Here is a 15,817-nt window from a genome sequence, read left to right as displayed (position 1 = left end):
TTTCGACATGAATCTGGCTGTTGCACAGTACCATTCCTTGCTTGTTATGATATTACAGCATTCATTTGCATCAGATCGTGCTGATTTCTGTCTCGACCTTATCGCTGTGCGTTGTTTTCCCTTGCCAAAGTATGCACTAAGAGTGAGCAGCGATGCTCGAACTGGTTGCAGAGGCGTACAGGATAATAGAGCGTATCCTTCCTTCTCGCCAACGCACGAGTTGCCAATGTTGGTCAACCGAGTTTGCGTTTAGGATATAGGCTCAGGAGCCAACGCAGTCACCTCTTTCGCCTCTTCATCCAATGCATCCTTCTTACCTCGTCCGCCTCCACCATTGCTCGTTCTATTGCTCAATAAGGCCTCCGCATCCGAATCGGTATGCGTGGTGAAGCCCGAGACGAAAGCTCTCCCGCCCTCCTCCGCCCTCTTCTTACTGTTCACGTTGCCACTCTTCCTATCCAACGCGTTTCCCAAGCCATTCTGGAAGGCCATGATCGCTAAAAAGGTCAACACATGTCCATAAAAGTAAACCGCCTTCCATGCCGCAATGGAAGCTTTCAACTCCAACAGCATAAACGGCGCCACCGCATAATTCAGCGTAAGCTGCGAAACGATCACGCTCGCTATACAATACAGCAACTGCTCAGGCGAGTAAGTCGAGACGTTGGAAAAGGTGGGATTGGCAACGTTAGGTTGAGCAAAGAAAATCGGTCGAAGGTGTCTCCTTAACATCTTGGCCGCAGATTGCATGAAAGCAGCAAGGATGAAAGAGAGATAGTAACCCGGTTCCAATCCGTGCCAGAAGGCGGAAGTGAAAAAGGTAGTCATGGTCGATTTGAATCCTGGTTTCTTGCCTGGACGAGCAATGCGTTTGTAGACGTTGTTACGGAGCCATACATTGGTGTTCATGTTCCAATGATCCAGAAGTTCTTTCCAATTGTTGGCGAATTCGATTTTGGGGATATCGATGTTGCGACATCGATTCCATTTCGTTTGGCCCGTTTGGCCATCGATACCGTTGTAACCGAGGCCCGATAGAATGCAAGCTCCATCGGTGAGTGACCAGATGCCGTAGTATTTGGTGCGGGCCATGAAGCCGGCGATTTGCATCCAGATGAGTTTTTGGTACCAGGCGAGATGCGAGAGTCCACCGTGAAGGCCGATGAGCTTTTCGTACGAGTAAGCTGGGGCGAATAGGGTGTAGATAGCCATGAAGACGAGGCCAGCGGTGAGTTGGCGGAGAGAGGCAAAGATGCGACCGCGAGGGTAGCAATCAGGGCCAGAGGTCGCGATGGCTTTCTCCTTACCTTTGGGAGAAGCGAAAAGTTGGCCGGTGCTCCAGGCTCGGTAATCGACGAAACGGGTGGAAGGACCGATGAGAACACCAGGAAAGTAGAAAGCATAACCCAAAAACTCCAGCACAGAGGGCATCTCGGTGATGCGACTCTTCTTTTGCGCATCATCACATTGCTCTTGGGTGCGAATCTGACCATCGTAGCAATCCCAAGCAAAAGTGGACAAGTTCATCACCGCTACCATCTGCATGGCCGTAATTTCAATCGTGGAGAGTGGGATGCCGCCAAACTTGCGCACAGCGTGGTTGTAGGTGAGATGAGCCATTTGCAGCGCGAAAACGAGCCAAGGCATGTTCTTGCCTCCGACCTTGAAGATGCAGATGTAGTAAGTCAGCAAAGCTGAGCCGACCAGCTGGAGGAAACCAGAGCAGAGGTTGAGAAGAGGCACAAGGAAGATGAACGATACTCCTATGCTGTAGAAATGTTTCGCTGCTGGACTTGGGAGGTATGGAAAGACTGCAGCTAGTGGAAATGCTAGGAGCAAACAGCTAAAGAGCTTGATGTAGTCGATCGGAGCGCCGGCCGCATCGGCGATAGGCTCAAAGATGGATTCGAGCATCCTGGAGGCGAGACTCTCGCTCTCGAGTCTGAGAGAAGCTGCTTGACCTCGAAGCTGCGAGAGATGGGGAGCAGGGGAAGATGATGATGATCGTGGTAGTGTCCCAAGATGGCTGAGCTTGAGATAAGTCTCTTCCCAATTGGCTGCGAGCAGAAATGCAGTTATGGAGGAGACACTAGGTCGAGGAGCGGCAAGATGGTGGTGGTGGTTCGGAAGCAACGACATTCTCAACAACCAACTCGGCTTTCGGACCGCGCCCAAGATTCTTCACGTGACGCGTCTGTAGGATTAATAAGCATGAGCTCACCAACCCGTGGGCCGAGGAAGGACAACTCATCATTAGTAAGCAATATATGTTACATTCCTCTCAAAAACATGCCAACGCCCCAACTTGCTACAAATGGAAATCGACACTCAGTCGTCGACGATGGTCTAAGCACAGGCTTGAAGCTATTGAGCAAAACCACTATACTATATTGAGCTGGGCAAAGAATGTGGTGGGAGCCTCGATCGGCTTTAGCGGCATCAGATCGATAGGTGACAGTGAAGCTACAGACCCACAGAATGGCCTAGGATGTAGGCAGAAGAGCATCGGTTTAACAAGACAAAGGAATACCAAACATCCGTGTTGGCCACTGCGCTTCAAAGAACGAAGAGCAGATCCATATCAATGGGATGGGAAGAGCTCAATTGAGGCTTTTGGCTGTATTTGCTCGCCAGTACATCACGTACAGCATTGAGCATCTGCTTGTAGGTCAGTTGCTGATACTGGTTCATCACTGTCAAGAAGGCAAACGAACAGGCACCCGTAGCTTTACCTGCCTCGGTAGCATCTGCACTCGTCTGGGAATCCTTGCATCCGGAGAGCATGACTACATCTGCACCGCTGGAACGCGTCTTCTTGGTCATATCCTCGGCTCCATTGGTGTTCTTAGCTGTAGTCAAGGTGGAGAGCAAACCTTTGGCCATACCCATCACGTCACCTCTAGCGTAATTCATTGCGGCGCCCATGAGACCTTTTCCAACACCAGCCATGACGCTGGTCTCTTTGATGTTACCTGAGGTGGTGTAGACATAGGGGAGATCGAGAACCGTTCCAGAATGGCACGAGTCGAAGATGGCGGTGAGACGACAACCAACTGGCAAAGGACGAACGAGAATGGCGTGAAGTTCGTCGTCTTCCATCTGCCCTGCTTGTTGGTAGTCGAGCGGAATCACTGTCTCGTTGTAGCCGTCCGCTTCGTCACCTTGCGAAGATTTAGCCTGGCCACCGTGTCCAGAGTAATGGAAGAAGAGCGCATCACCCGCCGAGGCACCTCGAACGAGCCAGTGCATGGCTGCTGTCATGTTTTGCCTCGTCGGGATGCTGCGTGGATCACGCTGGTCATCGGTGAGCACGACCATATCGTCATCCTTGTAGCCGCGCTGTCGCAAGAAGTTGTTGACATTGTGAACGTCGTTGATGCATCCTCGAAGTTCGCCCTTCTGTCCGAAATAGTTGATGCCAATGAGCAAAGCTTTCCGCTTACCCTGCATGGAGGAATACTCGTATCGGACGTTGCCCATCATACCACCATGAGGACGGAAGTTGACGTGGTTCGAGGCGTACTCCGGTGGACCGATGGGACCGGAAGGCTGGTTGTAGCCGTAACCCATCTGACCTTGGACGCCACCGGGAGGAGGATGCGAAGGTGGAAGGTAGCCGCCGCCAGTCTGGTACATTTGTTGTGGGGGAGGTGGTGCACCGTAGCCATATCCTGGCTGACCATAGCCTTGAGGTGGGGCAGGGAAGCCACCGCCTCCTCCTCCGCCGCCGCCATGGCTTTGCTGATAGTGATGTCCGCCTTGGCCTGGGTAAGCCATTGTTGCGATTTCTTCAATGTTAAGACTTGCTGTGTTGGAGGAAAGGCAAGTTGGGTGATAGGATGCGACCGAACAGGATCTGCTGTTGCGCTCAAGGTGTTGCGAATCAGCCGTGAAATCGGGTCAAAGTAGTGGCAGTCGAGGCAGCAATGATGATGATGATGAGGGGAAAAAAACAAGTGCAACATCGAAACTACATAGCTTATCCCTGCAGCAGCAGCCACCAAGCGAGCAACCGTGCGTGTCATAGGCTGGAAGCGAGCTATGGCATTTTTCGCAATCTAACAGACATCATAACATTGTTTTCTGTATCGTACGACTGATCTCGTCTGTAGGGACGGGTGAGTGAGGCTGGGGGATCACGTGATGGCGGCAGCTTTCGACATATTATTATTATTTATTTTTTTTTGGTTGAATGTCAACTTGTTCTTGATTTGGCAACTGGAGGTGTGATGGACGCTCCTTACATTACCTCTCCACTTTGCCGGTTGACATCTTTGCTCTCACGATAGAGGGAGGCAGAGATAGCAAGAATGAAAGCCGGACCATCCTACAAAGCAGTTTCGTCGCTCAAAGCGTTGCAGTGCAAAGTGTTGGGTACAACTTACAACCCCACACATGCACGAACAGGAGCCAAAGTTCTACGACAACGATTACAAGGACCTTCGATGCTGGCCTACTACCCAGCCACGGTCAACTTCCGTTCCATCGAAAAGCTAGCACCGGGCTTGGGGAGATTGCAAGATGTTAGAGAAACACAGAGACTCAAGGACGTCGAAAGGAAAAAGATGCTTGGCAAAGGACCTCCTAAGAAGGGTAAGTTTCATCATGATTGGAGGAGGATGAGAAGAGAGTGGGACGAGAGGATTGCTGACGATTTTGCTTTTGACGATGGCGACCATGATGATATGGATAGGCGAGGGTCGACGTGCGGCTATGAAGGGCAAGAAGAAGTAAAAGCTTTGTACGAGCATGGATATAGAACAGCATCGTTACATTCTGCAAACCGCCTTCTCGAGCTTCTACCTTGGACCCGACTCGGCTGCATGAACCATTCTGTACTTTTAGCAGCTTTACAATGGCAGTCTTTACGCATACCAACAGCAGAGGCGATGGACTGTAAGCTAGGGTCACATGCTCCACCACATTGTCCAAGGCAAGCCAAAGGCGTTGCTCGGTAGCCAGGATAGGTCCCGAAGCTTGCCTTGCTTTGATTGCATCGAGAATTTTTAAGATCGGTGTTGAATGTTAAGGCTTGACTTTGGGGGGGAAAGGGGATGGGATTCGGCAGAGGGGAGAGGATGATGATGTCAGGATTGGTCAGCCTGATTCGGCTTGCGAGAGTGAAAAAGTGGACCGGCGCGTTGCAACTCATCTTGCCTATATTGGAAAGCTTGTGGCCTGCCATTGGACGAGGAGCGAGCCAAGGGCCCAGAGTGTTGAAATGCTGTGAAATGCTGTGAAATGCTGTAAAATGCTGTAAAATGCTGTAAAATGCTGCATTTGATGTCGTCATGATGCGCACAATTCCCTGCAAATAACGTTGAAAGAGTGAGAAAAAAGGGGAAAAAAAGGGAAAAAAGGAAGAAAAAAAGAAAAAGAAAAAAAAGAAAAAAAAGAAAAAAAAAAAAAAAGAGAAAAAAAAGAAAAAAGAAACATTCTGTGCGGAAAAGGAGACGGTTCAAGTGCTGCAGTTCGACACTCGACACTGAAACACTCAGGGGCTCTTTCTTGGTGCATGTTCTTGAGCTTGACGATGCGAATTTCCCCTTGTTGCTTCTCGTCGGGCCATCCGAATAGGATGACAAGCGACAAAGAAACGTCCAGAAACTGAGAAACTGAGAAAGGCTCGGCCGACCTCTCGTCCTAGGCTCTTGCGCCCAACATCCTTCGAAAATCAGTTGGACAAGAGCAGCAAAGCATAGGAAACCAGGCAAAATGACGACGATAAGGAGGAGGAGGAGGAGGACACTCACCGCCAACCTTGACCGACGAAACAATCGAGGCAGTTTAGCAGCGACTAAGTCAGCAATCGGCTCTCCCGAAACCGAAACCGAAGGCTAACTTATAAAAAATAGACATAAAAAATTTAAACAAAATAATTTTAGTCAAAGGGTCGTCGGATGGGCCGAAGAGCGCGGCGCAGTTCTTACACACTCTGTCGGAAGTGGTCCGTGAGACTGCTCATGAGCTGCTCGCCTATCCTTTTTGCTGGTTTGGCGCCTCTCTGTTGCTCCAACTCGTCTGGCGCTTTTTTTTTCTTTCTTTTTTTTTTTCTCTCTCTCTCTCTCCCTCCGCTCTGCTGCTCTGCTGCTCTGGTGCTCTGGTGCTCAGTTCTGGCGCTTTCCCCTGTTGGCCTGGCTTTAGGGACTTGCCAGTTGGCCTCTTTGGACATCGCCTTTCCTTTCTCTTTGCCACCACCATCGCCACCACCATCACCACCACCATCACCACCACCATTATCATCATCGCATAATATAACAACCAACAACCAACAACCAACAACCAACAACAACAACAGCGCAACCGCACTCGATAGACACATTGTACAGCATTCAACCCCCTTGCTTGAATCTCACAACTTGACCAACCTAGGATACACACCTCCTCACCTTGGCACACAGCCACCTCGGCATACAGCCACCTCGACTCGACTCAACACCCAATCGCAACCCCATTTCTCAGTCCTTGTCGAATGCAACGAACGGTGCCTGATTAACCTCCCACACTCGATTCGCCTCGGACATCCGCTTCTCGTTGCATACATAGCAAAGTCGTTGGTCGCGCCTCTTGCTCCTGCTTGCATTTCATTTCACTTTTGTCGCTTCCTGCTCCTATTATCTGCATACCCGCCATCGTCTCTTCATCATTGCTAGCCCTAAATCCCTTTGACACCAACTCTGCTTGTCGCCCGCTGACATCGCTTTGCATGTATATCCAGCGTTGCTTTGCATTGCATTGCAACATCATCCCTTCGCCTTTGCTTGCATAGCATCCAGCCCCAATCCCACCTTGCTTCACCACGGCAACTCCTCGCAAACATCTTTGCCAGTTGGTCATCTTTGCCAGTTGGTCATGTCGTGCTTCGGTATCAGCTGATCATCCCCACTCAACACTCCATCCCCACCTTGCTAAGCGCAACGTGACACTAGCATACGCTTTCAAAAACCCCCCTCCCCCCACAACGACTTGTCCCTTCTAGTCCACCATCAACATGCCCAAGCGTGTGGGCAGCCAGGATTCGCATTCTTCTTCGCTTCCTTCGCTCTCGGATCACGACTCGATCAGCTCAGCCGCTTCCACCCACTCGACCTCTTCTACCAACTCTGGCTACTGGGCCCATCCACCGCCCCATACCCACTCAATTGCTATCGGCTTCCGTCCCCGCCCTGTCAACCTCAACGCCAACGCCAACGATACAAAAGGGATAATGACTTCACAAGCTCCTCCTCTTGACCAGCACAGCGCCTCTCTTTCCTCGTCCTCGTCATCTGGACCGCAGCGATCTTCCACGATCAAAGCATCCAGTCAGCCAGCATCCAGCACACTCCCCAGCAATCACAGCAGCATCATCACCGCCCCTTCTCGATCAAAGCTAGCTTCCCTGAACGCCAAATTTGACCCCACCGAAGCATCGACATTGGCTTTACTCGACACATCATCCACCTCGCCGCCTCTTCTTCATCCGCTTGTCTTTCCCAGCTCGACTGGCAGCACCAGCACCAGCACCAGCAACAGCAACAGCAACAGCAACGGCACCAGCAACAGCAACAGCAACAGCAGCAAGTACTCTACGGACAAGTCAGCACGGGCCTCTTTGGATAGGAGATTGCAAGACACATACCTTGTTCTCGATGAAGCAGCACCGCGACTCTCCATGTCTTCCACTGGCAGTGGCTCCACTTGCGAGCTCGCCACCCCAGAAAACGCTCACCAATCTTGGCCATACGACCATGTCGACCGCTCTCCATTCTCAGCTCTCCATTCATCCTCTCCATCGTCGTTGACACAGACACCGGACAATCGCAAGGATGCATACTCGGCCAACCTGCATATGCACAACGATGAGATTAACCTGCGACCACCATCTAGAGAAACAGATGCCAGATCTGTTAGCCTTGACAAGCTCGCCATCCAGCGACCTGCCAAACTCGAGCGTCTCTCGTCTGCAGCTACCAATGCTACAGCCAAGAACTCGGTCGGCTTTGACGAGTCGCCTCAGACCGCTACCCAGTCGCCGCGCTCCTTCCAGGCACCTGATCTCGCATCGCTTCGCATCTCTTCGGGTGCTGCTGATCCCATCGCCTCGTACGACTCTTCTAGTCAGATGTCCAAGTCGCCCAGCTTGAGTGCCCATTTCCCCAGCCGTACTGGCATGACTAGCCCAGACTCATGGCGCTCCCTCTTGCCCGAGCACGATCCATACTTTGCATCCGAAGGTCAACTGTCCGCATCGCAACACGAGCGATCTTCATCTCCTCAATGCTTGCATCCATCCAGTGGCGCTGCTTTCGATATTGACGCCTGTGTTGCCGCCAAGACATCACCACGTGCTCCTATCAACGATCGCATGTCTGCTTCCTCCTTTGACACGGCACGCACTTCGTTCAGCAGTGCCATCAGTGGCTACTCGACCATGTCCATGTCTGTCGTCGTTGGTCCCAGCAAGCCTTGGATGCAGTCGCAGGATTCGGCTAGGTCGGACAGCTGGCGAAGCTTGTTGCCTGACGACGATCGCTACCACGCTTCTCGACATACTTGCACCGCTGCTCACCACCATCAGCGAGAAGGCCTGCAAGCATCACCAAGCTTGGCATCGCCTTCACTCTCTGACTACTTGGACTCACCCGTCTCATTCGATGGCCACAATCATCGTTCGGCTTTCTTTGCATTGCAAGCACCTCGAGCTACTGGCATCACCTCTGCCAGCCATCTAGAGTCGGCTGCTCGTCGTCACTCTAGCTTTTCGAGTATCGACCCCAGCAACTCGTCTCAGTACGCGGCCACACGCAGTATGCTCGCTTCCATGAAGGACAACCTTGGATCGTTCGGATCATCTAGCATCTCTGCTTCCGAGAGCTTTGCAACCAGGGCTGCCGGTGACCTCTTGTCACTAAGCGCTACTCACTCGCTCGATGCACCCAACATGACTCCAGCACTCTCCAACTCGACCGAGGACGATGACTCTGGGGAGAGGGATAGCTGGCCTACCAGTCGAGGTGGTCGTTTTAGCTCGCCTGTCTCTTCGGGTCCCATGACTCCCGAGGTCAGCCAAACATGGCACTCCAAGTCTTCCTTGGCTCAACAGGCTGGTGGGATTGCACGCGTCGACAGTCCTTCTCATGCTTCACAGACGTCGGACAGCTTTGTCAAGACGACCCCGGATGGATTGTTGGCTACCACTACTACCACGACTTGCAAGACTACCACCAGCACCACAACCACCAGCACCACAACCACCAGCACCAGCACCACAACGCAGCTCCTGCCTGAAGCTGCTGCGGCATCCAAGGCCAAGTCCGAAGTTGGGTTCGAAAAGGAGGCTGGTATGCATTCCACCCAGGAGGATGGCGAGGATGCTTACGAGGATGTTGAGGGGATGCAGAGTCAGCCAATGAAGGCGCGCACCTCTTCCTGCAGTATTTCCACACCCATCAGCCCACCCTCTCTGCCATTCTTGGAACGTCGACCTGCCCCACCCGAGACGGATCTGGTCATCGAAACGGAACGTACCAAGTATATCCTCATCACCCGTCTGCCAGGTTTCTCGCTCGACTGCATAACCCTCGCGACCAAACAGCATAGCCAGCATCGCACTCTCCACATTGTCGCTGACAAATGGGACACGGAAAGTGGGGGCCATTTCGAACGTCGCATCACCTTCCCAGATAAAGAATGCGATCTGAAGAATGTCAAGGCCGAGTTCGATGGCAATACGCTCAGGGTGTACGTGCCTCGTAACAGGTCGACTCCTAACAGATTCAGCTCTGCTAGTAGTGCCACTTTCTAATCCATGCTCGCTTGACTACATCGGCATAACCTTGATGACATACCAACCAGTCAAGACCAGCTTTTGGTCGCTTCTGGCTTCATGACCCCACATGACTTTCTCTACTTCTCTTTGCATCTTGCTCATTTTCTCCACATCATCTGTACTTTTTTTCTCTTTTTTTTTTTTTTCTTTTTCTTTTTTTTCTTTTTTCTTTTTTCTTTTTTCTTCTTTTTTTTTTTTTTTTCTTCTTCTTTGTGTCCTCGCTTGATCCTCTGCATGCCTCTGATTAGCTTCCTGATAATATCATCTTTTCCTCTCATCTTTTCCTCTCATCAATCCTTTGATCTGTGTCCTGGAAGCACTGGCGGATTGACGTTGTTGGCTTGTGTCAAATGCTCGTGTTTCTTCTGACTGCTTTGAGGGTTTTGCTGAAAAATTCAAGCATTGCTAATGTTTGTGCGGTAGAAAGCTTAGGGATATCTTAGGGATGGGGGGTTAGTAATTGACAGCTGTTGCAGAGACAATTGGGGTTAGAGCTGGATGTAGATTGGTGTGGGTTATTCTTCAAAAAAGGTGACAATTTGGGACGGATATGTGTGCTGAGTGCAAACACCTCACTGTTCACTTTTAACACTCTACAGGCAAAGGTAGGATTGTATAACAAGCTAGCTGAGATGCAACTGAAAGTGAGGTTCAAAAGCGACCAACATCGCGACCGAAGAGTAGATTAGAAGCCCAGTTGGCAGGAACAAGAAAACAGTTTCTCCAACTCATACTCATGAGTGTATATGCCGATCTCCACAAGACCCAAGCTAATCTTCCAGATTCCTTCTTAACCGGAGTGTCGAGTAGAGCCTGTTTGCTGCCAATCGAAGCCATCGAGCCTTTATCGAGAAACTTGAATGGGTTAGCCTGCGCCAGAGTTGCACTCGAGCCATTCTTGAGGCCGCCAAAGCCGTTGATACTGGCAAGAGGTTGGGGTTGGGAGGTGACCATGTGCTTGTTGAATAGGTTGGCGAGATAGTTTCCTTTCTGGGATGCAACTTGGGCTGTTGCTGGGAGAGGAGTGTCAAGGATTGAGGAGCAATCGCCGAGTGCGAAGACGTTGGGTAGTGGCACCAGTTCTTCTTTCTCCGCTTGGGATTCTGGTTTGCAGTTGGGCTTATGGTTGAGAACGCTGCCTCCCACAGCACCCTTTTCTACAGCTTGCCGATGAGCCAGGATGTTGAGCGTGGGAGAAGTGAGAATCTTGCCACTCCTCTCTTCCTTGCCAACGCCTTCAAGTGCCTCGATAAGCGGAGAGGTGGTGATTCCGGTCGACCAAACAACCATGCCTGCTGCAATCCTCTCGCCACCATGCAAATAGACGGCATCTCTCTCCACCCTAGAAATCTTAGCATTCAAGACAACCTCAATCCCATCCCTGGCAAACTTTCTCATTGCGAACTCGGATAGACTCGAGTCGAAACTGGAAAGAATCGTACTTCCAGCATCGAGCAGCTTTATGGAGGCATACGGACCAAGGCGAGGGTACAACCGGGAGAGGTCTTGTTTGATAAGATCATGTAGTTCAGCTGCGAATTCGCTGCCTGTGGGGCCTCCACCTACGACGATGAATGATAGGAGATCGCGCATCTCGCTCGCTTCAGACGGAGTTGGTGAGGCGTTGGGGCAGCCTGAGGAAGAGGAGGTCAAAAGGTTTAGACGGGCATTTGCGAGTTCGAAGCAATCCAGAATACGCCATCGGATGGCTCTTGCGTCGTTTACATCCTTGAGGAACAAAGCATTCTCCTTGACGCCGCGGGTTCCGAAGGTGGCGTTGTAGGAACCAACGCATATCACCAGGTGGTCGTATGGCATTGTGTACGTTGCTCTTTCTCGCTTTTTCGCTGGGTCTTGTTGCTTGGTTTTGCTTGCGCTCTCTCCACTCGCTTGCCGCACCGCAGGAGTCAGCGGGTTAGGTGGGCGGAATTGTGGATTAGAAGCAGGCGTCAACTCGATCTTGCCCGAGGAAAGGTCGATGGCGTCGCACCAAGCATGATGGACTTCCATATTCCGATTACTATGAATTGGCTCGATAGCACTTCTGAAATCCAACGTTGCACAACTAGCCTGTGCCAATAAGGGGGTAAAAGAGAAACAAGTAGTGGGGGAAATCACTTTAACGTCGAATCGAACAAGAGTATTGTACGAGAGGGATTTGAGGAATGCATATCCGCCCCAGCCTGTTCCGAGCACTACTAGGCGTTTCTTTTGCGCTGGGCTTGGGTACGAGGGGGTCGTTGCGTGCGAGGGAGTCGTTGCGTGCGAGGGGGTAGTGGATGCATATCTTCTTCCTTTGAAGCTCGAGGAGTTGATGCTTGTAACTCTGCCCAACGTGGGATAGAGGCGCAATCGAGTGGCGCTGGTGCAAAGGCGGAGGGCCATGGTATAAAGCGAAAGCCTAGCCAGCTGTGGAGTCGCGCTGCCGACTGCGAAAGGATGCGAGCTGGCCAAGTGGGTTGGTTGCGCCTTGGAAGATGACGGTCGTAAGTGCAGGCCCGGATTAGGAAAGGTCTAAGGATTGGCTTAGAAAGGGGTGATATACATGTCTGTCATCGAGAGTTGGCTATGATGTCAGTTAGCACCTAACATGTTACCTTATTACGTGGGCAAGCTGTATGCGCGGTGTGATGGTGTAACTAGATGGAAGGACGAGATAGGAGAAGCTAGTTCGAGTAACTAGTTCAAGTACTACCTTCCCGACAAGCCAAAAACTGCACGATGACATCGATCGAGCCTTCTCGTGCGGCTAGTATTAATCGCACGAGAGAGTACCCGCGAATCTCGTGAATAATCACACGTGACCAAAGGTCGGCTTCAAACTATCGGCTCGCTTCAGCCCGATTATCGCGATAGGCATTGGCGATCGAATATCGAGCATGACGATCGAATATCGAGCATGACGATCGGCCGAGGCCAAGAGGCAAGATCACGTCCTTTGTCACGCCTGGGTACTCTCTCGTGCGAATGCATGCCGCACGAGAACATACAATCAACATCTTCTCGCGCGATACACGTCGCACACAAAGTTCGATACTTTCCTCTTTGCTCTGTAGGGAAGCTAGTACTTAAACTTGTTGAAGATTACGATCCAGTGACGACGCTAAGGGGTGACGCAAAGTCGACGGGATCAGAGATTGGGGATAACCAATCTCGTTAAGGATTGGGTACAACCAAGTCCTGCTCATTGTCAGACTGGGTCATTAACTATAGAGTCTCCCACATCCAGCATGTGCTGCTCACATGTATATATATCTCACAGAGAGCACTAGGCTCTTGCCACATTGGTCCTAGTCAATTGAGTATATTTGTTCTGTCTATAAACTAGCAGCAACATCATACTTAGACTCTCCCCAATCACCAGTATTGGGTCTGAAACAACTTAAGTTTCTAACAGGTTATGAGCCCAATAAGCCAATACACTATTGATAACTATCAGTATGTCAAAAGTAAACTACTCCATCTACAACTCCTTCATCGCCACTGTGCAGGACCTACTGCCATGACTACCTAGAATGGTCCAAGACCACTTTAATCATGTCATGGAGAACAAGGTCTATGGTATGCCTAATGCTCTGAAGGCCAGTCAACTACTTGAATTCATTATTGACAATGATGGAGAACAAACCATTTCACCTTTGACTATCCTGGCTGAGTGTGTCAGTGCTCTCTATAAAGGAACACATGGCCTCAGACCATTCGCCAATTGAATCGAGCTTGGTAGACAAATGCAAACTAGAGTGAACCTCTTCATAACCAATGAAGAGTGGGATGCATCTCATATCCTTGATCTCAAGATTGGAGGTCTGCTGGAATCCATTCATGACAGCAAGCAACACAACCACCCAATGAAGGAAGATGCCTCCACATCCATTGGAGGCAATCCCCCCACCTCTGACTCAGATGTCTCCAACTGGTGCTTAGTTGGTCATGATGCCACTCCTGGGCCTACACCCGAGCTCAACATGCTCACTAATCACCATTTGAAAGTGCTTACTGGCCTTAATGACAAGATGAGGTGGAATGATCAAGACCTTCTTGACCCATGGTCAGTCTCAGTACATGCATGGCAACATAAGATACTTGCAATGTTATCTGTCATTCCATTTGCATGAGACATCCTTAACTGAAAGATGATGACTTTTGAGGATGCTGACTTGATGCTCAGTTCAATCATCATGTGTAGTTTCTCAAATAGACTGCACACTGAATACTTCACAGAACACAGTGATCAGCCAGTGCCAATCACTGTCAACCTATTTGACTGGGCAGTGGACAAGTGCACCATGCACTCAGTTGCCAAAGAGTATGAGCTCCTCACTTTGGCCTATGCACTATGCTGGAACCAAGTGGGTCACCATGCATATGACTTCCTTCTCAAGTGGGAAGCTCATGTTTCGGAATTGCATGCATACATGAAGACACCCTGGACACCTGATCACTGTTATAGGACTCTCAAGTGTGCACTGCCATCTGACAAAAATGCTCTATTCAATTTAGTGTTCATCCTACATGAACAACTTCATGGCAGAGAGCAGACAACTGAGAGTGTCGCCGAAGTCTTACATAGATGTTGTCACAGGGTTGGCTGGCCAGCGCAAGAGAGTGAGCCAATTGATCAGCAGCAGTCATGGTAATGTTGTGTAACGGAGCAGTATATGAAGGGTGTGCAGAAGATCAACATATGAAGGGTGTGCCAGATTGATCAGAGCCAAAAACCATTGGGGGTCAACAAGATTAATCAGGTTGGCAGTGCATATGAATTACAAGATCAATCAAACTCCAGGAATCCAGCTCAATTTCACAGGATCAGTCAGGATCAGTTGGATCAGCATGCCTCAACTAGTCAGCTGATATGAGCAAGTACTCAGAGCTGTGCCAACATGACCACATGACCAAGGGGTTGGGTCATGAGGTTCAACAAGTGACTAAAGGGATTCACAAGACAAAGTCAAGATGGAGCTGTGTCAAAAGGGGGCATCACACATCATCAGGCAGAAGGAGAGCATGAAGGCAAGAGGGCAGTGTTGCATAACCCTTATGCTGTGAAAATGGTAGGAGCACAGTATCAATGGGATTGATGCCAGCAGGACAAGACAGTGCCGAACAGGGGACAAAGGCCCCTCAAGAGGAGCAGGATAGGTGTCATGGGCTATGCCAACTGAATGCATAAATACTCTCATTCTACCATAGCATATGAGTGGATCCCCATCCACTCTTTTATACTTTACTTATTACTTCTTACTTACTCAGTTATGTACCATCACAATAGCAGTGCTCTTGCAATGACTCTCAACATGTGTGTTGTATCACTGTTAGTCGACAACTGTAGGCAGTGTTCTTCACACTAGTGGTCCAGTTCCTTACTGTAGGTGGTGTTCTTCAACACCTGTGGTCCAGTCCCTTGCTGTAGGCAGTGTTGCTCAACACCAGCAGTCCAGTCAGTTATTGTAGGCAGTGATTCACACCTGCAGTCCAGTAACTCTCATCCTCTGTAGGTGATTAGCATATCGCAGTCCAGACAATGTCCAAGAGCATTATCAACAGTACTATGAACACTCATACTATAGGAGAGGGTGTATCACCCACTCACCAACAAACAACATTTGTGCCATGCAACCTCTGAATGGAGTGTTCAAGGCAGTCAGTTGAGACTTACCAGGTGGTGATGCTTGGTTACATTTAGGCGAAACATATTGAGTAGACCTTACTCAATCAAACTCAATAGCACCCCCAAAACTAAGTCTCTGGTGCGCGACCGCTTACAGATGTTATGAACTCGTGGCCGAGAGTGTCCCTGTGAACTGGCACCACCCTACCGAGGAGTCTGAACTCACTGCTTTGCAGGCCACACACTTATTAACTGCTGGGCATGCGGCAAACTCGGTCATGCAGCCAATCGCTGTCCAAACAACGCTGCTCATGCTTGCTGGAAAGAGGGAAAGATCAAAGCAGCACCAAAGAATCATGCGAACACATGTATTGTATGTCAGGGGTCTCGCGCCT

General features: G+C 50.2%; 6 protein-coding genes across 6 annotated transcripts; 3 read left to right on the top strand and 3 right to left on the bottom strand.

Moving 5' to 3' along the window:
• Positions 1 to 249: 249 nt before the first annotated feature.
• Positions 250 to 1,914, bottom strand: UHO2_01649 (uncharacterized protein; the record flags this gene model as incomplete). The annotated part of the gene is made up of 1 exon (XM_041559086.1): positions 250 to 1,914. One exon carries the CDS (start codon positions 1,912 to 1,914, stop codon positions 250 to 252), a length of 1,665 nt encoding a protein of 554 aa, XP_041415020.1.
• A 642-nt stretch (positions 1,915 to 2,556) lies between these two features.
• Positions 2,557 to 3,777, bottom strand: UHO2_01648 (putative MCA1 - Metacaspase; the record flags this gene model as incomplete). The annotated part of the gene is made up of 1 exon (XM_041559085.1): positions 2,557 to 3,777. One exon carries the CDS (start codon positions 3,775 to 3,777, stop codon positions 2,557 to 2,559), a length of 1,221 nt encoding a protein of 406 aa, XP_041415019.1.
• Positions 3,778 to 4,310: 533 nt separating this feature from the next.
• UHO2_01647 (uncharacterized protein) lies at positions 4,311 to 4,734 on the top strand (the record flags this gene model as incomplete). The annotated part of the gene is made up of 2 exons (XM_041559084.1): positions 4,311 to 4,593; positions 4,694 to 4,734. 2 exons carry the CDS (start codon positions 4,311 to 4,313, stop codon positions 4,732 to 4,734), a joined length of 324 nt encoding a protein of 107 aa, XP_041415018.1.
• A 2,257-nt stretch (positions 4,735 to 6,991) lies between these two features.
• UHO2_01646 (uncharacterized protein) lies at positions 6,992 to 9,787 on the top strand (the record flags this gene model as incomplete). The annotated part of the gene is made up of 1 exon (XM_041559083.1): positions 6,992 to 9,787. One exon carries the CDS (start codon positions 6,992 to 6,994, stop codon positions 9,785 to 9,787), a length of 2,796 nt encoding a protein of 931 aa, XP_041415017.1.
• A 675-nt stretch (positions 9,788 to 10,462) lies between these two features.
• On the bottom strand, positions 10,463 to 12,196 carry UHO2_01645 (uncharacterized protein; the record flags this gene model as incomplete). Its single annotated transcript, XM_041559082.1, has 1 exon — positions 10,463 to 12,196. The coding sequence occupies one exon, from the start codon at positions 12,194 to 12,196 to the stop codon at positions 10,463 to 10,465; it is 1,734 nt and encodes a 577-aa protein (XP_041415016.1).
• A 1,130-nt stretch (positions 12,197 to 13,326) lies between these two features.
• UHO2_01644 (uncharacterized protein) lies at positions 13,327 to 14,448 on the top strand (the record flags this gene model as incomplete). The annotated part of the gene is made up of 3 exons (XM_041559081.1): positions 13,327 to 13,466; positions 13,551 to 13,859; positions 14,040 to 14,448. 3 exons carry the CDS (start codon positions 13,327 to 13,329, stop codon positions 14,446 to 14,448), a joined length of 858 nt encoding a protein of 285 aa, XP_041415015.1.
• Between the last annotated feature and the right edge of the window lie 1,369 nt (positions 14,449 to 15,817).

This window comes from Ustilago hordei (assembly GCF_900519145.1).
Source record: "Ustilago hordei strain Uho2 genome assembly, contig: UHO2_contig_03, whole genome shotgun sequence".
In the NCBI taxonomy this organism is placed as follows: Eukaryota; Fungi; Basidiomycota; class Ustilaginomycetes; order Ustilaginales; family Ustilaginaceae; genus Ustilago; species Ustilago hordei.
The sequence above is the reverse complement of the archived record's forward strand: the minus strand, read 5'-3'. Positions and strand labels throughout refer to the sequence as shown.